Source organism: Chelonia mydas, chromosome 7 (assembly GCF_015237465.2).
Source record: "Chelonia mydas isolate rCheMyd1 chromosome 7, rCheMyd1.pri.v2, whole genome shotgun sequence".
Lineage (NCBI taxonomy): Eukaryota > Metazoa > Chordata > Testudines > Cheloniidae > Chelonia > Chelonia mydas.
In genome coordinates, this window is record NC_057853.1 from 80,576,604 (window position 1) to 80,602,411 (window position 25,808).

At 41.9% G+C, this 25,808-nt stretch overlaps 1 protein-coding gene across 2 annotated transcripts in view; it reads left to right on the forward strand.

The window, feature by feature from the left end:
* Nucleotides 1-3,183: 3,183 nt before the first annotated feature.
* Nucleotides 3,184-25,808, forward strand: part of HKDC1 (hexokinase domain containing 1) — a 39,342-nt gene continuing 16,717 nt past the window's right edge. The window contains exons 1-9 of one of the 2 annotated variants that reach the window (XM_007054653.3): nucleotides 3,184-3,467; nucleotides 11,919-12,081; nucleotides 18,243-18,391; nucleotides 18,482-18,601; nucleotides 19,549-19,644; nucleotides 20,572-20,671; nucleotides 21,896-22,079; nucleotides 24,295-24,450; nucleotides 25,532-25,765. In XM_007054653.3, the coding sequence (XP_007054715.1) occupies nucleotides 3,405-3,467; nucleotides 11,919-12,081; nucleotides 18,243-18,391; nucleotides 18,482-18,601; nucleotides 19,549-19,644; nucleotides 20,572-20,671; nucleotides 21,896-22,079; nucleotides 24,295-24,450; nucleotides 25,532-25,765 (1,265 nt within the window). In that variant the 5' untranslated portion in view covers nucleotides 3,184-3,404. Of the gene's footprint in view, nucleotides 3,468-10,059; nucleotides 10,555-11,918; nucleotides 12,082-18,242; nucleotides 18,392-18,481; nucleotides 18,602-19,548; nucleotides 19,645-20,571; nucleotides 20,672-21,895; nucleotides 22,080-24,294; nucleotides 24,451-25,531; nucleotides 25,766-25,808 lie in introns of those variants that run through there. The other variant, XM_043551781.1, reaches the window with a different exon arrangement.

Genomic DNA, 25,808 nt, shown 5'->3' on the forward strand with positions numbered 1-25,808 from the left:
AATAAATTAAGCTCTTAGAAACAGCTTCCACTCCTGGTAAAACCAAGTCAGAAGAAACTTAATATTGCACCCAAACTCAAAAAAGTCTTCAGAAAGGTCACTTTTTTCTATCAAAGTTTGCCTGTCCTGTGGCTACTGGATACATTTGTTTTGCCCAGATTTGAGCTCATTCATATGTGGTATTTTGTTGAGATGACACTCGGAAGGGGGAGGCGTTTAATGTTTTTTGGAAAGTTTTTCATATTTTTTTTTTTTGTACCACATCTGAGAAATAGCTGAGCTGTCAATCATTTTAGAAACTTCAAATGAGATTTATCTGAAAATTGTAGGGAGATTTGGGACGCAGGAGCAGTTTGGGGAAAAGCATATTTGGGCAAATGAGAAATGGTAGTGATCCATTGGTCTTCAACAGAAGGTCCTGATCCTGCAATTAGATCAATATGATTGGAGGCCTAGACCCATGCAGTGTTGTGATTGTAGAGTTGGGGCTTCAGATTGTAAGTTCTTCAGGGCGGGGTGTCTCTCTCTCTGTTCATGGGCAGTGTCTCGCACCCTGATTGCGGAGACTGGCTGTGACTGCAGTAGAAATAATAAATAATAAGTAATAATTGTAGTGGATACTGAATGACTGGGGGAGACCTAGGCTTTCATTTGTATAGAGCTTTCTTTAGTCTTAAATGTAAACTGTATGCTAGTGTGAGACTGCATGTCCTCACCCCAGGTACTCGACAGCTACACTCTTCCTCTCCAGTAGCCTGAGCTCCTACCTCAACTACCTATTCCTGGCATTTTACCACCTTCTCCCTGTACTCTTCCAGAGTGAGACAGCACTGGAATCCACATTCTCCATGCTACGGCCTACATCCGCATTGCCACCAGGGGAAACTGAGTTAATATCCACCCTTAGTGCTTGTTTAAACTTTCCCCGTGCTTCCTTGGGGAAATGACATCCCACTGAAGGGAGAGTCTCATGGAAGGCATTTAAGTGCAGGGATGACACACTGGGATGAACCCACTCTGCACATTTGGGGTAAGAGGAAGTGGCTATCCTCTATCCTAGCATCAGGCCTCTCCTTCCACCAGAAGCCTTGTCCCAAGGGGGTCTGCTCAGAGGCAGCAGGCTGTAGATGCTTGAGTGATAATATCTCCAGTGATTAAAATCTTCATCAGCTCCCCGCAGCCGGGAGCGTGTAGCCTTTAGCACTCTGAGTAAAAGAGCCTGGCAGGCAGCAGAACCATCACCAGCATTCCCTGCCTGTGGGAGGCTGGTGTTAACAGCTGTTTCCCTTGATGTAGGGGCAGGTGTTGGAATTTTTTCTCAGCATGCACACCTTTGTTAAAAGCTCCCCATACTGGTTATGAGGATCTTACCTGAATGGTCTTTGACTGTAAGGTAATTGCATGCTGGATTGGAGATGATCATCTGCCTTAGAACACTCCATAATTCCTCAGGATGCGGCTGCGAAGGGAGTATTACAAAGATCGAAAAGTCATGCTGTGATCCTTTACGATCTGAAAGTGGGAGGGAGGGGTTGTAACTAGCTTGCTGGATAAAACACTTCTATATTTAATGTATATTAACAACAGCAAACCATGACCCAGGTAATTGAAGCTGGTATATTCATTTGGGCCTCAGTTGTCATTTGCACTAATGTCACTACACCACTGTGGCCCGAGTAGTGCCAATTTGTCTTATTTTTAAGGGCTGTTAGTGTGTTGAAAAATCAATTGAATGGAAACAATAATTTTCCTTCTTTCCTCACCCTCCTACTTATCCAAAGCAAGGATGCACTGAAAACCTGTAATTGATTGAATTCGCTAGCAGAATGAAACTGACAAATACTACTTGATTAACAAGCTTTGTTTGGTAATTAAAATCTTTGAGACCCTTTTCATGTGACATTTATTTATATTTATATTATATTTATAATGAGAAAGTGAAAATTAAATATGTATTAGACACACAATGAGCTCTGGAACAAAGAGGAATGGAGCTTAAAAGGTGATGCTCTCCATTTAATTGGCCAGCCAGGAATGTGACTCACATGAGAAAAGTACATAATGAGTAAAGAGACAGGTTGTGTGTGTGTGTCTGTCTGTCTGTCTGTCTGTCTCTGTCTTTTTAGGGCAGACAGTACTTACTAAAAGATGAATCCGGGAGAAATGAACCATGATCTCAGGCTGGCAAGGTGTTTAAAATTTTTTTTTGAAGTGAAAGGTCTAGTTTAGAAATATTCTTATTTACAGCATGCTCATCTTCTTGTTTGCGTTACAGTTGGCTTTTCCGTTTTCATCTTGTTTCTAGTATTTATTGGACAAAAACATTAAAAGCTAGAGATACGGTTAAATTCAGCCCTGACGTCAATAGGTGCCTCAATGAGAGCTGCACACCTTAAATTATAATTGAATTTGTCTCTGAGTAAGACTGAGTCTAATATTAAAATTGTCCAGCTGCCAAATGGGCCAAATTTTTCCCTTGCACATGCAGTTCTGAGGACATAAGTCTTAAATTTTGTCATCACAAGCAGCCAGAGACGACACATAACTGTTGATTGGGGGGGGGGTGAGGGTACAATTTAAAGGTTCTGGTGGTATGCAGCAGGGTTCAGGTCAGGGCATATAAGCCCTGGCAGAAATGGGGGGGCACATGACCCCACATTCCCTCACCTCCCATGCATCGCCTCTGCAAGCAGCATAGACAATGGGAGAATAATGTGTGCAAGTTGGGAATTGTGTAAGGAGTAAAACTAGGGGCAAGTATTGCTTGGCCAGGGTGAGTGTGAGTGCTTACTGAGACAAGCCCCAGAGAATAATGTGCTGTGCGAATCAGAAACTGGGACACATCCGATTAAGAAACACAGGTTTGTCTCGAAAACTGGAATGCTAGCCAGATGAAAGAAAGATCCTGAATTCCAACAGCTCTGCATAACTTTCTAAGTGAACTAAAGTTCATTGAAGCAGCTTGTGTTTGTCACATTCTTGTGGAAGTCTGTCAAATGCTGCACAAGATGGTGCTGGGTGAAGCAAAGAACATTGCATAGTAACTAGATTGTTAAGTGGTAAAAATTCCTGAATGGGCCGATACACATCATTCCCCCCCCAGCCCCCCTGCTTCACCTTGGCGGCTAGCCAGATGCTTACTATTAGACAATAAAGTGTGTACCAGGGGAAGGGAGGGACTGGCTGGTGGGGGAGAGAGACGCACACTGAAGTTTAATCATTGAACCAACCAAACTGAATGGATTTAGTCCTGGACTTGATTTCGCAGGAGCTCTAATATCTCACTCTGGGGAAATGGCTTTGTTGAAGTATTTTTAACACTTAGCTCATGAATAAGATCTGCCACTTTGGAATTAATTATTCACAGCTGCTCTATCACTGAGACACCAATAAGCTTCAAGAAAATGTTTGCTGTGCATTTATTAGCTTTTTATTTCACAAAACTAAAAGAAGATCAAATCAAAAAGGTAAGGTCCAGATTTGTTTGTTGGTAAGATTGATGTGGGTTACAGGAGAGCAGAGAATATTTTACTGTATGAGCAAAAAATGAGTGTGGATGCTGTGCAGTATGCTCCTGGCAAAGAGGTGGAGATTAAAGGGTTGGTAAATCTTTGGACTTTAAAACAGTTCTATTTTCATTTAGTCTTCAGATCTGATAAACTTAGACTAGCGCTAGGAAACAAAACTCCCTGTATAGTGAATGTGTGAATAATCTTCAGTAAGGGAAGACTGCAATGTTAGCTCTGAGGCTTCTTTTTAAAAATGTTCAAAAAGAAAGCGCTTTCCGGCATACTGCTGTAATGAAGCATAGTATGAGAAACTTGCACTCTTGTTGGATTGCGTTATCGCTTTGATTTAGACAATGAGGTTGTGGTTTTCAAAACTGGGGTCTGAGTCAAAGTTCACTGAAACCAATGAAAAGACACCCATTGTCCGCAATGGGCTTTGGATTGGGCCCAGGGGCATTTGGACACACAACTCCTGTTCACTTTATTGGGAAAGTTTTTATGTCTAGATCTTCTAGCTGGCTTTGAAAATCTCAGCCAAGATATTTGATGATTGTTAATTAAAACTCAGATTTGTAAATATTAAAGTCCTTGACAGACCAGACTTTAAGCTTTTGATGTGCAAACAAACTAGTTGATGGTGCCCTGCCTTGGGCACACAGCAGATAGCGAAGTCTAGTCTCTTGGCAAAGTGCTGGTACGTGGGCTCATGGCACTGCAGCATAAAACCCTTACACACTCTGCATGCTCCTTGAGTTAATCTTCTGCATCTCTGTCAAATGCCTGACTTCCCACCTCCTGACCTAACACCACCTCACCCTCATGTTGTGGCCACCTGCCTCTGGCCAAGGGGGATCTACACTGGACACCCTTTGGGCCCTGTCGTTGCCACTCTCTAATCAGCTGGAAGGATGGCTGTTAAGATACATGAGCAAACCAGAAGCAAGAGTAGGCTGTTAAGTAAAGGAGCAAGAGGAAATGAGTCAAGATCCCCATGAGTGAGCCCCACCACTGGACTAGTCCAGCAATAGAACAAGGTTGTTTCCCCTCCTCCTTCCCCCCAAGAAAAATAGAATGCCTTATGCTGGAAGGGCTTGCTGGAAGCGCAATGGGTAACATGCTGCCCATATCTTAACAAGCAGCCCTAACGCTCCGATTTTCTCCTTGGTCAGTGATAAACCTCAGTTTGTGTTCCAACGTTTTTTCATGATCATAACTAAGGAAGCAAGCAACGGCACTTGGAACAGCATGTTTCCTGGAATTGTTTGTTTTTTTTCCTGAAAAATATGCTGAGTTTATTGATGTACAATTTTAATGGAAGAGTCGAGCCATTGTCGGGTTTCTGGGAGGGACATTTAAAAAAAAAAAAAAAAGGCAGCCTGCCACTTGCTGCAATCAAGGCCAACCACTGGGAAGTATTTTTATGGAGCCCAGATATAAGCTGTCTCTGACACAGCTGATTTTTCGTTAACCAAAGAAGTGGGGAGACTCCAGAGTCATCCTCAGCTCATCACTGCTACAATGTCACTTTCACAGGCAAGGCAAGACACTGAACACAAGGGCTGTGTTGGCCCAAAGGGATGAGAGGGAGCTGGTTAGATGATAGAATTTTACTTTCTATAGAGATTTTTCTGCTCTTATGAAGGTCCCTATCTTTAGAATCATAGAATATCAGGGTTGGAAGGGACCTCAGGAGGTCATCTAGTCCAACCCCCTGCTCAAAGCAGGACCAATCCCCAATTTTTGCCCCCAGATCCCAAATAGCCCCCTCAAGGATTGAACTCACAACCCTGGTTTATAAGGCCAATTCGCAAAGCTATCCCTCTCCCTCCTGATTTTTTTTATAATCAAACCATTTAATGGTATGACCTTGCTTTGGTTGTAAAGCAGTTTAGAGATCACAGAAGGCTCTGCTTGGTCTTTCTGGAATGTTTTGTTTTGAAGGGCTCCCTTATCTTAAGTGCAGAAGCTCCTAAAAGGTTTATACTTGCCCACAGTCTGCAGCTAAACAAGGTGATTGTCCAAACTGAGCCTGAGAAAATGCAACCAGAATACACATTAAGCTGAACGTGCACGTACACACACCTCTAAATCTGTTTTTTCTAAAGGCAGCAGATGATCAGGAGATGACCTCTGCAAAAGGAGAGATGTAATAACTTTTGGATCACTATTCAGATAGTTCTGTCAGAGACTTATCAGCCTCTCTGGAGAAAAGTGTGTGTGTGTGTGTGAGAGAGAGATATGGATGGAAGTGCCTTAAAGGGAAAAGGCCAGTTCTCTATCTTGAAACATATTTCAATATAATGTTTTCAGCAATCTCTAGTTTAGATGATAAATTTCTAAATTTATTCCCAGGGTCCTGGCTGCACCTGATAGATTTGCCTGTTTCTTATCTGGGTTTTCATCTGTGTGCTTTGGATAATTTTGGCTTATTGGTTTTAAATGGGACCATGAATGAGTAATTTAGTTGGTCCATGCAAATATAGATATCTGGTGATAGCACAGGCCAATCTATCCCCACTCCCATTTAAATGAAACTGCCTTTTAGTGGCTCACCATTACTTTACCAACCTGAAGCAAGCTGTACAAGCACTCCCCAATCTCCACTGTTGAACCCCTTTCATGGCCAATGGCCAGGAAACACCTCAGACAGCTAAAGTAGGACTGCAGTTTAAAACAGACAACTCCAAAGATGGAAAAGAAATTAGCCTTTGGTTCCCTGCTCCTCTGAGAAATGGAATACACTTGTTATACCAATAAAATAAAAACCAGCAGGATCTTATTAAAGGGAATAAGGCAAAATGCCACATTTATTGTGAATACAGAAAGAATCATAGTAAGCAGTTAGTTATAGCTATAACATTTCATTCAATTTCGTATTTACACACGCACACACACACACACAGTCTGCAAGGTTGTTATCATAGTTACCAGCCTTAGAGTTGCTCGTGCCAAGCCACTGGCCAGGTGGCCTGGACACGAGGAGTGAGCAGGGCCTTGTCAGATGCTCATCTGATGCTCCTGGAAGTTGGTTTGCAGAATCAGACCCCAAAGTTCTCACTTTCTAGAGTCCATTTTTATAGGAATTTCTTCCTATGCCAGTTTATGGGAATTGCTTCATCAGCAGATGGCACGTTCCTGATGGCTCTGTGCTGCCAGATGTTATCTTGTTTTTCGGTTCTCCCATTCTTGAGGCTGTTGGGTGGATTCCAGTCTGCCCTCCGGGGGTCCTCTGGTTGTTTCCACTTGACGCCTTCTTCGGCTGATCGACATTGGATTCTTAGGCTGGCACCTCCCTGATGATTCATTTATTATCCACAACAAGCATCCATCCACATACATCCTCTATCTCTATTTTAATCACAATTGGTTAACAAAGCGAGATGAATACAACAAAAGGGCGGGGAGTCTGTGTGCTGTTTCTGTTGTTACAAAGTATCGCTTTGTGTCTCTCTCTGTGTGAGGAGTAGTTGTTACAAAGAATTGCTTTGAGAACAGACTCTGTCTTAGGATATACTAACACAATTAGCAGCTTGGGGAGACAGTACCACAAACCAAGAGACCTCTTAATTAGTAATACCCTGGAATTTAAACTATGGGGAATCAAACTCATTTGTGATTTTAATACAGAACTTCTTTAGTATGATCCAGCATAACACACTCAGCTCCCATTGGCCCAGTGCTCACCATTCCAGGCATCATTCAGCACCTCACAGAACTAGGTCCTATTTAAATCGTATGGTTATGGTGTCATAGGCAAGGCTGAGATGGCCTTTGGATACAACCCACCTGTGCTGTAATCAGTGGCTTAGCTCTGTGGTACAAAAATATGTAACTTAGCAAGGTAAGTTGGAAATGAATTTTAGAAGCTGAAGAGGGTTGGGGGAAGGCTTAGCACACTTGTTGGTTGACTGTTCAGAAAAGCCTGGATTTCACTGGTCAAGGAGAGTAAACCTTTACTCTGAAAGTGGTTCCTTCCACTGGGAGCCAAGGAATGGTGAAAGTGTCGGAGTGGGAGGGAGTTTGATCCTCTACGGCCTTGCCAAGCCCTTTCTGTGTATAAACAGTCAGACTTCTGCTTGTAATGCTGTGCTATCACTCTGACACCTCTGCACAAGCACAGAAATGTGGTCCCAGCACCAAATTAGTTTACAAACCATCGACCCTGGTAGAATTGGAAGAGACTCTGCAAAAGCAGGGAATCTATATAAACAAATGACAGATTCTTCCTTTGCTGTGTTCATTAAACCAGTGAGAGCACCTGGGTAGATCCTCAAGTTTTGGTTTGTGTAACTTATTTTAGTTTCACTTAAGCTGATTCCTAATCAATGTAAATTGGAATGCAGAGGGATGCGCGGCCTCACCTGCAGGCATGGCGGACATGGGAGTGGGGACTGCAATGAGCAACTGAGGGGGATGAGTGGTATGTGGAGCGAAGGAGGGGAACTGGGATAGGAAGCTGAGTGGTGTGGGAACACTAACCAGGGCTAGATGGGCCAGATGTTGGGTGGGGCAGAGGGATGAGGGCAAATGGAGCAGGAGAGGGGCATAAGCATCTGTAACCACTAGAACACAGTCCCCTCTGAATCTGGAATAGTATCAAGGGTTTGTGAGTCAGCATTCTTCTGAAGTCAGCAAATATCTATGAACTCCACTGGCGAAACGTGTGGCTCATTTTCTAGTGACTGGCCCATACAGAGGATGCCAACCTACTACTGCTTTCAGTTACTGTGTTAGGACAGGTGGTGGAGATCTGTGCAGTGGTTCTAATGATTCTAACCCTACTAAAGATCCATGTGGCTGTCAATATAATGCATAGCATAGGCACCAACTTTTCCCAGTGCCAGTGGGTGCTCAACCCCCACCCTGACTCTGCCCCTGCTCCACCCCCATTCCAATCCCTTCCCCAAAGTCCCTGCCCCAACTCCGCCCCTTCCCTACCCCTATTGGACTCCTTCCCCAAATTCCCGCCCCGGCCCCGCCTCTTCCCTGAGTGCGCCGTGTTCCCTCCCTCCCAGCACTTACTGCCACGAAACAGCTGTTTAGTGGCAGCAAGCCCTGGGAGCTAGGGGGAGCCGTGGCGTGCTCAGGGGAGGAGGCGGAGGCAGAGGTGAGCTGGGGCAGGGGACGGGGAGCTGTCAGTGGGTGCAGAGCACCCACCAATTTTTCCCCGTGGGTGCTCCAGCCCTGGAGCACCCATAGAGTCGGCGCCTATGATGCACAGAGGTTTTAATTGTGTTCACATACTATTTTTTCCACAGGACCCTGTTCTCATTCAGTGAACAGGATGGATGGGGCTCTGGGAGTGAATTAGCGATGTGTAGTGAATGAGACTGTTGTCTGTAGGACCCCTGCCTCGTTTGTTGCAGAAACTGCAAAAGGTATCTAGTGAAGGAGACAGAACAGTGGAGGGGGAGAGAGGCAAGTGTCATGGTTAAGGTTGTTGAATGCCACCCCAGAAAATAGAATTCTATCCCTGCCTGTGCCACAGAGTTCCTGTGTTATGCTGAGAAAGTTATTTAAACCAAATACACAGATGGCCAATAACTGTGTGTGCATCTCATTTTCTGGGTGCCTGAACTGAGACAATCAGGTCTGGTTTACTGAACTGCTGAGTATTCACAGCTGCAACTGAAGTCAATGGGAGCTGTGCTTTGAACCTAGATAGTCCTATAAAATTCTAAAAGTCGGGCCATAGGTATCTTATATTGGGGCACCCAAAATTAGTGTACTCTTGACCTTAATATCACCGTGCCTGAGTTTCCCATCTGTAAAATAGGGAATGGTAATGCTTTACCTCACAAGAGTAGAGTGAAAATAGATTCATTAGTGTTTGCGAGACAAGGTGGGTGAGGTAATATCTTTTATTGGACCAACTTCTGTTGGTGAGAGAGACAAGCTTTCAGGCCACACAGAGCTGCTGTTCTTGTCTGGGAAAGGTACTCTGAAGGTTAGAGCTAAATGCAAGGTGGAACAGGTTGTTTAGCAGAAGTAGTTAGCCACATTCTACCTTTCAAGGTAGAGTGGCCTCTGAACACCTCTGCAGTCATGGGCAAGAAGAGGGGGTTAGTGGATTATGGATAGTTGTAATAACCCATAAATCCAATGTCTCTGCTCAGACCATTTTTAGTGTCTAGCAGAGTTATGAATTTAAGCTCCCACGCTCCTCTTTTGAAAGTGAAGTGTTTTCCCAAAGTGATCACTGTGTCTGAACTATCAGTCCTTGTTCTCAAAGGAAACCTGCATGACACTGTAGCGTTTCAAGTGTAGACAAGCTATAAGTGAGTAGTGTCCATTCTTTGCACTGAATGAAGCAGGGGACCATGGGGGGTGAAAAAAGTATGTGATCAGGGAATTAAAGATGGTATCATAATGCATGTGTAGAAGAGTTGAATTAAAGTGGCACAGAAAATCTTAATTTTAGCATTTCCTAACTTCTGAGTGCTTGGCTTTGCAGCCTGAATGTTGTGTTAATGTGGTTCTTTCTATGTAATACATAAAGTGTACAAGGAAAGTCAATAGAGGGTTGGGTTGAGATGACGTTTATAGATGCAGCCTTTCAAGTTATCAAAGGATAATCTTCCTTCTCTGAAAACTCAGATATGTATAATGGTACAAATGTGAAATTACCCTTCCTTGTAACATTCACAACTGCTAGTGTGTGTGCACAAACATCAGCTGGATTACCTACGTTTGGCATTCTTTAACTGGAAACATTGCTCTATACACTGTAGAAATATTTTAATGTGGTCAAAACAAATGTGATGACTAAACAACACAAAGGCCATCAGTACAGCACACATAAGAAATAATATGTATTATAGTTCAGCAGGCCAGAGATAAATTAAAATACACACAGTAAAATGTTTCTCCTAATTTTTAAAGTCCTATGTTAATTAAAATTTAAGGCTGATTTTTTCTTTTTTTTTAAAGCCACAAACTTTCCCCTTACATACTTGGTAAGGATTTGATCACACCACTCATACAGCAAATATAGGCAAAAGATATAGGTGTGCTTGGCTGGATGTGAGCAGCTACAGGAGACCAGGTAAGCATTTAAAAAGGGTGGTGATAGGGAGAGATGGGGAGTTTGCCAAGTTGGGTACAGAGGACTAGCTAATAGCACCAGTAACACCAAATTCTTCTGAAAGATTCACAGATCTATTCAAGTGTAAGTAATTTTTGACTACTGCCTGAGACTCTTGAATTGGTGAATCAATTGGTCCTGGGTGGGGAGACTTAAGTTCTCACAAAGTCCTGGTCTACTCTTAAAATGTAGGTCAGCATAACTATGGTGCTCAGTGAAAAATCCATATACGTGAGCTATGCCACCCTAACTTCTGGTGTAGGGGCAACTAGGTGAATGGGAAGAATGCTTCTGTTGTTGTTCAGGGAGATAGTATTCCTACAGCAACAGAAAAAAGCCTTCTGTTACTACAGACGGCGTCTACGATACAGGGTTATGCCAACATTGCTACAACGCTGTAACTATGCCACTATAGTCCCTGTAATGTAGACATGGCTAAAGTCTTTATTTCTATTCAGTTGTTTGTTGCCCAAACACATGTATATAGGAGAAAAAAAATTGCACAAAACAGCTGATTTCTGGTTAGAGCAGTGTAACTCCAAGACTTGGGATCTTCCATTGAACAGGCCAGACCGTTTCTGATGGACAAATAGTAAAATACTGTCACAAACAATATTAGTTAACACTGGGTTAAACATCTTTACAAATAGATTTTATAGGTTGAAGCATTTCTTATATAGGCCATCCTCCTGCTTACACTGAATTCCATGGAAATGTAGTTATTGGTTTCAATGGGGCAGGACCAGGCTAACCCTATATCATATGACTGTAGCTGATGTCATAGAAAATCTCAGAATCAGAGGATCAGGGTAAATAACCTTTTTACATGTATGTAGGGTGCTTAACTTCAAAGCGCTTTATAAACATTTAACTATTTCTCCCACCTCTGGAAGTGAGATACATACAATCATCTCCATTTTACAGACATACACTGAGGCAGAGTAGTGAAGTGAGTTGCCCAAGGTTATTCAGAAATCAGCGACAGACTTGGGATTAGAATGTAGGAGTTCCTGGTCCTAAGCTCTGTGCTCAGGACACTGCACCAAACTCTTGTGATTAGTGGGGTTGTATATAGGAAGCATTTTCTGTGTAACTGAACACTAATGATAGTGGGAGCGTGGGAGAAATCCTGCTCTAGTGACTTCTAGTAGAGAGAAATCACCCCTTATGTACTTACATTGTAAATTCTTTGGGGCAGGGATTATCTTGTGTGTGTGTGTGTGTGTGTGTGTGTGATACATAGCACAATAGGGTCCTGATCCTTGGCCAGGGTCCCTAGGTGTTACCTCATCATTATAAATAATATTCTCAATGTCCTGATTCAGGTTGACAGGTTCCTTTACCACATGCGTCTTTCTGATGATGTATTACTTGACGTGATGACGCGCTTCCAAGCAGAGATGGTGAAGGGCCTGGAAAGAGACACACACCCAACAGCTGCCGTAAAAATGCTGCCAACGTTTGTACGGTCGATTCCTGATGGGTCAGGTGAGTGATCCTGGTGCATTATTACTTTTTCTTTGGTTTAAAGAATTGATGGATTACAATGAAATATGTCCAGGCATCGTGGATTTGGAATTTGGAGCTCTGGAACAGTCTCAAGCTATGTGGATGGGTGGGTGCCATCCCAGAGTGTCCCCTTGTGCCCTAGGGTGGCCCTGCAGGTACCATGCCCTCCATTCCCTCTTGGTTCTTTGCAACGGTTAATAACTCTTGACTCTAAGACCAGAATCTCTACAATAAGATTCCCTTCTGTGCGATCTTTATTTATTCAGTCTTTTATCCGCTACAGCTCCTTTGGCCCCACAGTCCTAGCCTTTAGTCTCACTAGTTTAGGAGTCCCACATCCCTCCTCCCAGGGGCATTTGTGATAGTCCAAGAGAGATTCCACTCCTTGACACTGGAGCCAGTGGCTTTCAGTCCTTCAGGCTCTCTTTAGTCTTTCCTGGGCTCCTTTGGGGGTGCTCCTGCTCTCCAGCGAGCAGCAGTTCTCAGAGCTTGCTTCTTCCTCTGGTGTCTTCTCTCTCCCACCTGCCAGGCCTCTCCCATTTTTATCCCAGAGGCCTAACTGGGTCCTGTGACCCATTTTCTCTACCTCGGAAGGTGATTTAACTGTCCCGGTTGGGGCTGAGGCCTCTCTCCCCGTGAAGGGTCAACTAGGCTGTGACAAGCTGCTCCTTGCTCCAAGCACAACACAACTCAGCTGAGCTATGCAGGTACATTCTCACGTTCCCTTGGTTTCAAGGGGATGTTCATGCTCAGCTGCAGCACAGCAGGGACTGTAGAAGACCGGGGATTAATATTAACGTGCTAAATGGCCTTCTAGAGTAGTTGTCATTCATGGAGAAGATAATTGTGGGTCATTAACAAAAATGTCTAAACACACCTAATATTTTTCAAGTACAATGTGCTGTCAGATGACATGAATATGTACAATGCCTTTGGGTGGGTGTGTTTTGCTTTCATCAGGACAACACTCAGCTAACTATTAAAAACCTTCATCTTACTGAATACAAAAATACTAATCTAGTCTTAGCCACTGGCGCGAAGCTAAACTCAAACCAACACCGGACCGGTGATTAAATAGGATGAGGGGACCCTCTACAGGTCAGTAACATCCATGCAATTCGAAAACAATATGAAGTTTTCATTTTGAGGATGTGTATAACTTTAGGCACCGATGCTTTTCCTCTGGAGCTGGATATACAAAAGGAAAAATATTTAAATTCATGGACGCCAGAATGGTGCAGTATAATCAGATCCTGCAAGTGGCTGCATGCAGAACTCAATAGAGCTTGGAGTGGACACGGGGGATGGAGTGAACCCCATTGCAGGGCTGGAGCCTTCATCTTAAACCCCAGCTATTGTATTGTAGTTCTAATAACTCCCTGTCCCCCCATAGATCCATGATTTCCTGACACGGCTACTTAGCCCTTCTGCAGTTTGGTTCCCGACAGTGACTTCTGTACCTCTGTTTATTTCTAAAAATACATGTTTCCACATTGTGAAAATTACAGAACACAGAAAGAGCTTTCCCCAACACAGTCTATATAATCTGTCAGGAAAGTGCTCGTTATATTTGATGGAATTAATCCTCATTTCCAGCAATAGTAATAAATCAACCACGCACTAGCAAACAAATTGACTGAAGAGGTAATCTGTGTTTCAGTCCCTAATGAGACATGCGGAATGATGATTGAACTGACCAGACAAAGGAGACTGAACCCACCAAAGCAGCTCTGTTAGTTTGCAGAAGCCAGCCATAGCAGGTTCCCTTTTGCAGACATTGGCTTTGCGATGCTCACGTGGCAGGAGAGGGCTAGCTGCTGCCTGGTGGAGCAGGAGAACCTCCTTCTGGAAGGCAGGCATAGGTTTGGGTTCACTCAACTTCATGGTGATCCACCAAACCCTTAGCTTCTGAATACCCTCCCTCACCCCCTGCCACACACAATAGTTAAAGGGCTGCATCTTCAAATCAGTTTATTATGGAAAATTTCAAACTCTACCTACATTTCTGAGAGCTGATTTTCAGTTTCCTGCACAGTTTCAACTGCCTGCTTCCTATTAATGCTAATAGGATTTGGGTGGCTAAAGCCCGACCCAATCAGTTAAATGTCTCCCTCTCAAACATCCTGATGAGACTCCTGCTGGTTTGTGTCATGGTTGGCTGCTGTTTGTTTTAGCCAGCATGCATAGTAAAGCTCTTTATTTTCCAGTAAGTACTGTAACGGGCTTAACGAAAGGTGAAGTCTCTCCCCCGAACAAGCATGCTTCTCAACCTGCCAAGGCCCAAATGCAGCCCTCCAGGTGTGACATAGCCCCTCGTGGCCAGGGGTGCCTCCTTGGTGTCTGCTAATAATGTCTCCCTCAAAGGGCTCCTGACACGGACTCCACACACTTTTTCTGAGGTCAAAATACCCCTCTGTGGGGTCTGGGTTTATTCACAGAAAATAACTCAAAATCCCAAATTCAAATCCCACAAACAGACATTTCTCTTCCTACTCCCAGGCCTCCCTGGCTGGAAAGATTTCACACTCTTCCTTGCCTGCTCAGGGTCTCTCCTGCATTAGCAGGTGACTTCTAGACCTTCCTGGTTGGAGTCTTAGAGTATGTCTAACCTGCGCCTGGCCCAGGTCAGCTGACTTGGGCTCGTGGGGTTGTTTAATTGTGGTGTAGATGTTCAGGCTTGAGCTAGAGCTCTGGGACCCTGTGCTGGGGAGGGGTCCTAGAGCTCTGGTGCCAGTCTGTGCCTGAGTGGCTGCCCCGAGAGCCTGAGGCAGCTGACCTGGGCCAGCCACAGGTGTTTAATTGCTGTGTAGACATACCCTTAGTCCGGAATGCCAGGACTCTGCTGGAACCTGCTCGCTCCTAGCAGAGTCTGTTGTCTCTGAGCATGCCCCCCCACCCCCATACAGCTTCCAGCTGCTCTTTATAATGGAATCACCTCAGCCCTCTCATGTGGGGCTCATCCTTAATCAGGATTGGCTTAGCCCCAGGCTCTCCAACCTGAGAGCAAGCCACCCAGTTACAGACCCAAAATGGGGGACACAAATTATTCATGCAAGTAATTTAAAATGATGTGGGGCTGTATTCGTTTCATGTGAAAAACCCTGCTTCCTGTCGCCTCAGTTCCATGGCTCTTTGTTTCTGGTGATAGATAATTTTCAACCATAAAAGTGGAGAGAGCAAATTTGAGGGAACATAGATAACTGTGGGATTAAGATCAGTGCTGCCCCTTGAAATGAGGGACATTTGAGGGGTCTTGTATACTAGTGTATGTACATACCCCTTCGAAGTCACCCTGCTGGAAATTAGAGCTCGCTATGTATCCCAACCACCAAAACAGAAAAGTAAATCATGGAGTAAGTCCTGTTATCCCTTGGATTTTCACAGCTTTAAAATGACACTCAGCCCTTCCTGAAATTCCAAAGTGGCTTCAGGGGATATCTGATTTCAACAATTGTCTGATTACTGTTTCAAAACTTCACTTGTCTCAAGGCCAACCCTAGGCAGTTTCTCCTGGCAGACAACAGTGTCTCTCTCTCTCTCTCTCTGGTGTCAAGGACTTGTTGATATGTCACCTTGTGACGTACCTTACCATCAAATTATGTCTTGTGTAATGCCGTTTTTGCACTCTCCCCGAATTCTCCATTGATTGCTGGAAAAGAGCAGCTTTCTCTGCAGACAAAACTTCTGGAAGATTCTGAGTACTTGGAATTTGTTTAAATTTTCAAGTGTGCTGTTATAATTAACTTTCAGAATATCTGCACCTTGAGCTTCACTCTTTGAAATAGTTCTCATTTAACAGCACGCCATTCATTTTTGTCATTCAGCTCTTAATTTTCTGACTAGTGTCATAGTGTACTGACTAATCCAGTTTATCTCCTTTCCTTCATGCTATCAGCCCATAGAATTACAGAGGTATATTTCTGGCTTGCTTTTCAAGGTCAAAGCCAATAAAATCTCAGCCTGGCATGGAGTTTAGGTCACATACGGCTACACAAACTCCTGTGGGTAAGGGTGTGAGAGTGAGAGAAGGGGGGACAAATAAGGGTTTTTAATTTAAATTAAATGTCTACGCTGTGAATTTTAACCAGCTCTAGCTGTATGATGGTTTCATGATAAGGCCAAGTTTAACTTCCAAGCTCCTCCAAAACAACTTACTTTACAATAAATAAAGTACATTTTAAAGTAAAATAATTTTTTTTAATACTTTTAAAAATTAATTTTTTGTTGAAATTTCATATGTGAAGGTTCTGGGGAGAGGAGAACTCTTGGAGGAAAATTTGTCAGTGGGATAGAGCGCTGCAGGCAGTGCTGTTTGGGGAAGATGACTCTTCCCCCTACAATGGGTATGTCTACACTGCAGCTGGGAGCAAGCCTCCAGCCCTGGTAGATAGACTCATTCTGGTGGGACTTGAGCTAGTGCACTAAAAACAGCAGCTCGGGCTCTGAAGCCAAGGGGGTAGGGTAAGCTTGAAAGTCTGAGCTGCAACCTTCACTGCAAAGTCCAGACTGTTATTTTTAGTGCTCTAGCTTGAGCCCCCTAGCAGGAGTCTGTCTGCTTGGACTGAGAGGTTTGCTCTCAGCTGCAGAGTAGACATACCCAATATGGACTATGTAGTTTCAGTCTGTTAGGGGAGGGACTGCACTGGCCCTCCACCTACCTGATCATGTCTTTCTGCTGCTATTCAGAACAATGGAGCTAAGGAAGGGAAAGAAGAATGAACAAAAGCAAGGGCGACAGTAACTATATAATACAGTTAAATGCTGAATGGCAAACTATTACACAAGCAATTTCTCCTCCATCCCCTTTGTGGAATATATCAGCTTGTATCAAATTCAAGGCGAGAACATCATCCCACCCCTATACTTGACACTAGGTCCCTAGTTCAGGAAGGCACTTAACCATGTGTCCAAGTTGAAGCATGTGTGTCATTCTGCTGATTTTTTTTCAATAGGACGGCATTTCCAATATGGCCTACAACTATTCACAACACACTCTGCAAGGGTCCTTATTTTCATTGCAGAATCTAGTGAAGAGCTAAAGAATTCACCACTCTGATTCTTTTAGCTACTGGCAACAATTCTGCTCCAAATGATTAATAATGTACATTCATTATCCCAAGCATTTACCTTAAATATGCTGTCATAAATATAAAGGGAAGGGTAAACCCCTGTAAAATCCCTCCTGGCCAGAGGAAATCTCCTCTCACCTGTAAAGGGTTAAGAAGCTAAAGGTAACCTCGCTGGCACCTGACCAAAATGACCAATGAGGAGACAAGATAATTTCAAAAGCTGGGAGGAGGGAGAGAAACAAAGGGTATGTGTGTCTGTCTATATTTTGTCTTTGCCGGGGATAGACCAGGAATGAAGCCTTAGAACTTTTAGTAAGTAATCTAGCTAGGTACGTGTTAGATTATGATTTCTTTAAATGGCTGAGAAAAGAATTGTGCTGAATAGAATAACTATTTCTGTCTGTGTATCTTTTTTGTAACTTAAGGTTTTGCCTAGAGGGGTTCTCTATGTTTTGAATCTAATTACCCTGTAAGGTATCTACCATCCTGATTTTACAGGGGGGATTTCTTATTTCTAATTACTTCTATTTCTATTAAAAGTCTTCTTGTAAGAAAACTGAATGCTTTTTCATTGTTCTCAGATCCAAGGGTTTGGGTCTGTGGTCACCTATGCAAATTGGTGAGGCTTTTTATCCAACATTTCCCTGGAAAGGGGGGGGTGCAAGTGTTGGGAGGATTGTCCATTGTTCTTAAGATACAAGGGTCTGGGTCTGTAGTCACCTAGGCAAATTGGTGAGGCTTTTTACCAAACCTTGTCCAGGAAGTGGGGTGCAAGGTTTTGGGAAGTATTTTGGGGGGAAAGACGTGTCCAAACAGCTCTTCCCCAGTAACCAGTATTTGTTTGGTGGTGGTAGCGGCCAATCCAAGGACAAAGGGTGGAATATTTTGTACCTTGGGGAAGTTTTGACCTAAGCTAGTAAAGATAAGCTTAGGAGGTTTTTCATGCAGGTCCCCACATCTGTACCCTAGAGTTCAGAGTGGGGGAGGAACCTTGACATATGCCTTCAGGTCACACTTCACATTGCTGTATACTGCTGCAATAGTAAGTAACCTTTATTATTTTTATTGCAGAAAAGGGGGAATTTCTTGCCCTAGATCTTGGTGGCTCCAAGTTTCGAGTCTTAAAGGTGAAAGTGTCTGAAGATGGGAAGCAGAATGTTCAAATGGAGAGTCAGTTCTACCCAACCCCAAAGGAGATCACACATGGGAATGGAACAGAAGTATGTGGTGCATTTTTCTCTGTGGAGTTGCTTTCTGTGTTGAATATAATTGATCCTATTGATCTGTCCTGTTCTTTCTGTTCTATACAGCTATTCGATTATGTCACTGACTGTCTGGCAGATTTCATGGAGACCAAAAACATAAAACATAAGAAATTCCCTCTTGGGTTTACATTTTCTTTTCCTTGCATACAGACTAAATTAGAAGAGGTAAGATTTAAAAAAAACATTATCGGTAGCTACATCGTAGAAGTAGTAGATCTCAGAGAGAATTTTTGAAAGGATTGTTAACATATAGTAGTGTAGGAAAAAGTAACCTTTACGTGGCTTTCTGAGGAAGAAAAATATTCATAGTTCAACCAAGTTTCATATCACCCTTCACATTCTGCATCGTGTTATAAACCTACAGGAGGAAGAGGTGGGAATCACAATTATGTGCTGAAGTAGATCTCAAGGATTAGTTATTATATTTCAATGCAACTGGAGCAGTTAACTAAAACTCTTCTTTTGTGTGTCAATTTAAATAACAATCTACTCAGCTGATAGAAAATACTACATGGATTTCAAAAGGCATTGTATTTCTGTGCTATAAAGCAGGCTTATATTTTAATCCCTCTTGTTTGGTATATTTATAGTAGATTTGAAATACCACGGGCACATGGTTGAAATAATTAGATAGCATATGGGGGGTGGGAGCAGAAGCTGCAATGACTGCCTTTATTTGACTGCCTGTTTTTTGCCACCTCTCTTACAATAATAAGTTAGTGTATTAGGCCCTGACACTGCAAAGGCTATGCACATATTTCACTTTAATTATGTGAGTAGGCCATTGAGGTCTATAGGACTACCCACGCTTAAAGTGAAGCACGTGCATAATTGTTAACAGGATCGGAGTCTTATTTTGACCACTTCTGTAGTATTTTTGGTGATGGCTACAGTTGACAAGGCTGCTTGTATGAAAAGACCTTTACTCCGCATCCCAGTGGATTGCCAATGGGTGATTCCGCTACTTCTGCTGAAATTCTTACATATGCAGTAGTGGCAGTGAAATTCTCCAAAAGTCAATGATAGAATATACTCTGTTTTCTACTGCCTCTGTATTTATTAATGCTAAACTTTATTTTTGAAGTTGTAACATAGATTGAATATTTTTAAAGGGTGTGCTGCTTTCCTGGACAAAGTACTTTAAGGTACGAGGAGTGCAGGAGACAGATGTGGTCAGCTCTCTGCGCCATGCCCTCAGGAAGCATAAGGCAAGTTTTATAGTGAAGAAGTCTTAATAATAAATAGAATAAAATAATTTCCTCATATAGAAATAAATAGCCTATATTTGATAATGAAGGCTAGCTTACATATTTTTACAGTCTTAAAGGATAGTTTATTTGTGCTTGACTTTGCTGTATTTGTAATAAAAAGTACTAACTATGGGATGATTGATTACATTTTAAAATTAGTAATGAAACATAATTAAAACCTAATTTTTAGCATTCTCCTATATGTAATCAGTGGCACTTTGAAAAGCTAGTTTCCTTTACACCTTCTCTATCCCTTGTAACATTTACAAAATATGAAAAAAATTGTGTGCTGACCTCCTTTTAGCATATACTATATTTCTCTGTTTCTAACCTGGCAAAAAAACCCAGCTCTGCTTTTCGTTTGTTCTGTCTGTGTATTAGTGTCACTGACATCAGCAAGGACCTGTGCAGCTCTGACATGACTGTTTGTTACTTAGGGCCTGAGTCTGGTGCACGTACTTAGGTTGAGTAGCTCTTTACTCCCCCAGCTTCTATTTGGCTTCAGTGGGGCTATGCAAGAAATAAGGTGCTACTTCACATGAGTAAGGATACCTGAATCTGGCTCTTAATGATCTGCATGGTGATCTTTGGTGCCATTGCATCAAAACTGGAGCTTTTGTTTTTCTTTAATTTCGTGACTAAGGACTGGTGGAAATAGGAGAACAACTGAAGATTCTGGCCCTGATTCAGCAAAGCACTTATGCAGGTTCTTAAATCCATCCTTATTAAGCATATGCTTAAATCCCATTGAAGTAAATTAATCTTAGTCACATTGTTAAATTGGGCCCTCTAGAAGTTAGTCAATTTTGTGTCTAAACACGGTTACTTAACTATAAGGATGGGTGTAAATGTTTTTCTATTCACTAGAGGTCTTTATTCTCTTAGGATATTGATGTAGATGTTTTAGCACTGGTAAATGATACTGTGGGAACAATGATGACCTGTGGATATGATGATCAGCGCTGTGAAGTTGGTGTCATAATAGGTAATTTTATTTTCTTAAAGCAGGGTTGAAAAAGCAGGCTTATGATTTTAGCAAATCTGGGGCAGGGGGAGGCATTTTCAACTTCACAATTCAAAAATAAACTATTTGAAAATAAAAAACATAAAAGATTGGATTTTCAAGCACTAGTCTCTCACTTTTGGATACAAAGTGGAATGTAAACATTTAAGTAACACTACCTGCATATCCAAAAAATTGCAACTACAAAAAAAATGGCTTGGTTAAAGCTGGCTTGAAAAAATTTAGTCCCAAATCAATAAAATGAGTGTTGTCATCTTGTATGCAAATTGATATTTTAAAAAGAAGTTACTTGGCTTGTTTTATTTTACCTGGGACCTTTTACAAATGATCACTTCCTGAGTACTTCTACTTACTCTTATTCTTACACAGATGCTTGCCTGCCTGTCTGTCTTCTAGTGACTTCTTCTGCCTAACCTTGGGACAATTCAATATATCCTAAAATTTTATCTCTGCATGTATATATTTAGTTCTGTTAAGAAAAAATAAAGACACGAAGATATTGGCAAGTCCTGAGACACTGGAGAGCTCTTGGGGTCAGACCCACAGTGAACAGCTCCTTTTGCCAGCTGTTTGGAAAATGTTTCATTACAGTTAGTATTTTCGAGCCTTTTGATGACTGCAACAATCATGCTTAAAAATGATATTGTTTATATTGTCAGGAAGTGAGAGGTCCATAACGGTAGAGGAATTTCCATCCTGTTCATATGCAGATATATCATCAAATAATAAAGGAGGCTGTAATTGTGTTTCCATTCAATTCTTTTAGGAGATTCTGGCCTACATAATAAATGTTTCTGCTAACGATATAGAAGATCCATATCTTTTTGTTCAGAGATGGAAAACCTCTTCTCACCTTTCCCAACAAGAATCATATACTCTTTTCATAACATGTCTGCTTCCCATTTTCCCAATTTTATTTTTTTAAAGTATCATATAGGAGTGAATATGAAATAGCACAAATATTTTGAATGATTCAGCCCTTATATTCAGTTCATTTCATTCATTCACTATTTCCTTGATATTCAGTGGTTATTTAACAGGTTTCAGACACAGAAGGTTTTGTATAGCATAACATGCAACTTAATGAAAGTACATTTTCTGGTAAAGAAAATATTGAATCTAATTCTAAAACGCATTTTCAATTAATTCTTCATGTGTAAATTTGTTTCCTTCTGATGCACTCAGGAACTGGCACAAATGCCTGCTACATGGAAGAAATGAGTAATATTGATCTGGTGGAAGGTGATGAGGGGAGGATGTGCATTAACACTGAGTGGGGAGCCTTTGGAGACGATGGGTCACTGGATGATCTCAGGACTGAGTTTGACAGGGAGATTGACTTGGGATCTATCAATCCTGGAAAACAACTGTAAGTATTGTTCCTCCCTCACCGACTAACATGAGGCTTTCTGTGACAGTCTCCACATTTTGAGTCTGTTTACCGAGCATACATTGAGCTATAGAGCTGTTGGGAATGGCAGTAGGGTTAGGTGAACTAGTTCAGCCATGATGGAAGCTGGCTCAAGCCTCCATCCATCCATCCCCAAAACATTCCCGGGACCAGTTCAGTTAAGATCCCCTTCCTTTCTGTAACCTATCAGTTGATGGTGGGATCTCTTACATGGCTGTGCCGCACTGCTGCTGTGAGCCGTCACCGGCCGGGGCACCCCAAGCTGCACGGTGTGACTTGGAAGCCACAGACCTCATGCATTGTGGATCATTTTTTGCAACTCTGTTTCCTTTTATTTCAGATGGAAGGGTCCTGTTGGAGACTCTGGGTGAAATTCTGGCCCCACTGAAGTCAATGGGAGTTTTGCCATTGACATGACTTCAATGGAGTCAGGATTTCACCACCTATCCCTACAAAGGAACCAGTAATGTTACATTATTACTAGTCAGTAATTCTGTTGTCATTTTGTGATGGAGTAAAATGAGGAAGTGAGGCTGATTTGTTATAATTTTTCTTCATGAGAGAACCTGGCATGTGTTCTTCTTAAATTACTTGCATGTTAATGAGGAACCACAGGATAGAGGTGGGGATAGCGCCTGAGCAGTGACAGAATTAGGAATATTAGTGTAACCTCTATTAGTCCACTCATTCACTATGAATGCCAAGAGTTCCCATGCAAGGTCAAGTAATTGAAAACTGCTTCTCTGCTACACACTACCTTCTAAAGTGTTCTCTGCATGTCACCCTGTAGGTGTTCAAAAGAGGAGACCCCAATGCACATAGATAAAACCTGTGTTAAAAGTGTATTTCATCTTAGCTCCTCCTAATGGTTGGGTACAAATATATTAATACATTGCTTAAGAAGCGATAACACAGGAATACCTGCTTTGTCCTTGTGTCACTGAAAGAAAATACACACCCAAGTTTAACTGCTACCATTTGAAAGGCTGGTAATATGATGTTTTCCCCTCACATTATTCTTTTAATTCCAGAAATGTATCATTTTATCAAAGTGCAATTCCTGCAGTATTACTTGTTAGAGCCTTTGGGGTGAAATGCATCATGTTTAATATGGTTTCCATGACTGTTAATAATCAGTTTAAAATACAGAGAGTTGCTGGTATCTACTTTTATGAAGGCTTAATTACATTTTACCTTTTAAACATATAGCAATTCTGGTGATCTGTAGAAAGAATTAGATTCACTTAGGTTCCTTGGTGTTTTTGTCTATAAGAATACAAGAACATAAGAGTGGCCACACTGGGTCAGACTAATGGTCCACCTAACCCAGTATCCTGTCTTCTGAAATGGCCAGTGCCAGATGCATCAGAGGGAAAGAACAGAACAGGGCAATGACTGAGTGATCCATCCCCTGTTGTCCAGTATGCTTCTGGCAAGTGGAGATTTGAGCATGGGGTTCCATCCCTGACCATCTTGGGTAATAGCTGTTGATGGACTTTATTTTTCACTAATATATCTAATTCAGATTTGAATCCAGTTATAGTTTTCTCAATGAATTCCCCAGGTTGACTGTGTGTTGTGTAAAGAAGTACTTCCTTATGTTTGTTTTTAAACCTGCTGCCTATTAATGTCATCAGGTGTCCCTTAGTTCTTGCGTTATGTGAAGGAGTAAGTAGCACTTACCTATTCACTTTGTCCACACCATTCATGATTTCATAGACCTCTATCATGGAATCATAGGACTGGAAGGAACCTTGAGAGGTCATCTAGTCCAGTACTTGCACTCATGGCAGGACTAAGTATTTTCATATTCTCCCCCTTCTTCTATTTTCTAAGATGAATGGTCCCAGGCTTTTAAATCTCTCCTCATATGAAGCTTTTCCATACCCCAAATCATTTTTGTTTCTCTTCTCTGTATTATTTACAATTCTAATGTATCTTTTTGAGATGGGGTGACCAGAAAAGCACACAGTATTCAAGGTGTAAGTGTACCGTGGATTTATATAGTGGCATTATTATATTCTCTCTTATCTATCCCTTTCCTAATGGTTCCTAATGTTCTGTTAGCTTTTTTGACTGCCTCTGCACACTGAGCAGATATCTTCAGAGACCTATCCATGATGACGCCTAGATATCTTTCTTGAGTGTAACCATTGCTTCTATTCACTAACAGGTTTGAGAAGATGATTAGTGGATTGTATTTAGGAGAACTTGTAAGACTTGTTCTTCTAAAAATGGCAAAGAAAGGCCTGCTCTTCAATGGCAAGATATCAACAGCTATCCGTACTAAGGGCAAGATTGAGACAAAACATGTCGCTGCTATGGAAAAGTAAGAGCTTTAAAAACACTCCTCAGTAATCACTTTTTAGCCTTTCCATAAGCGCAACTAGTCGTCTTCCATGCCATTATAATATGCAAATATTTGAAATTGATTGTTGAGATTGATCCTGGATTGATGATCGAATTTCTGCTCAAATCAATTCAGTGCTAGAATCAACGGGAGAATCTAGCAGACCAAACTGGTCTTTTAATCAGTAATAAAGTAATACAGAAGCAAACACACACTGAACTATTTAAATGTATTATATTTATCGTATGTAACAAACGGAGAGACCTGACCATATATGTAGATCCACTGAGCTGTTTCAGTGTTTCAGAAAAATGGAAGGCTTTACGTATTCATACTTGTTGTTATGTTTGGGTTTATAAGGCTGGATAAAGAGCATTATGGATCTGCAGACAGCCCATGTCATTGATGACTGTCTGTAGTGTTTGAAAACTCTGTTTTTGGTGTTTCGGTTTTAAACATCAGCCATATTCCAACCACAAAATAGACCATGAGTTTATGATGATCTTTAAGGGAAAAGCAACAAATGCACATTTATCTTTAAAACAGAGCATTTTGTCTTGAATATTAGCATGCAGTGCCCCAGTTCTTCTTCTCATAGTAATCTAAAACCTGAGAAAGCAGACAAGGGTGAAAGTGATACAGAAAAGGAGCAACCTGTTTAATGTTTGTTAAACATAACTTGCCCTCCCCTGTTTATTCAAGGGTCAAGCCAACTCTGATTAAACTTAATGGGAATCTTTTCATTGACTTTCATTAGAGCTACATCAGGCCTTCTGAGACTTTCTAATTTTATTTGGTTGGACAACCTGATTCATGGCAAGAAACCTTAAAAAAATGAAAAAAGGGCAGGAGAAGCTATCAACCTGTAATCAGCCAGCTCACTGAAGATTGGAAGCAAATCATCTGCGGACCACTAGTAATATATGAAGCCCATAGAACCAGTGCTCTCAGGAAATTGCCTCATCTCTTGTGACCTAAGTCTGTGTTGTTTTCTGATAATCACATCCGGACACAATTGTTCTAAATATAGGTTAATGTATGTTTCTTTGTTTGGTGTTAGACGTAAAGAAGGTCTCCAAAACACTAAAGAGATACTGATGGACCTGGGCCTGACTCCTTCTGAAGAAGATTGCATTGCTGCTCAGCATGTGTGCACCATCGTTTCGTTCCGCTCCGCAAATCTCTGTGCTGCTGCCTTAGCAGCAATACTGACCCGTCTTAGAGAAAATAAAAAACTTGTACGACTGAGAACTACTGTTGGAATGGATGGAACTCTGTATAAAACACACCCTCAGTAAGTAAGCTGCCTAGCTGCCATATTATTTTGTCTGTGTTAT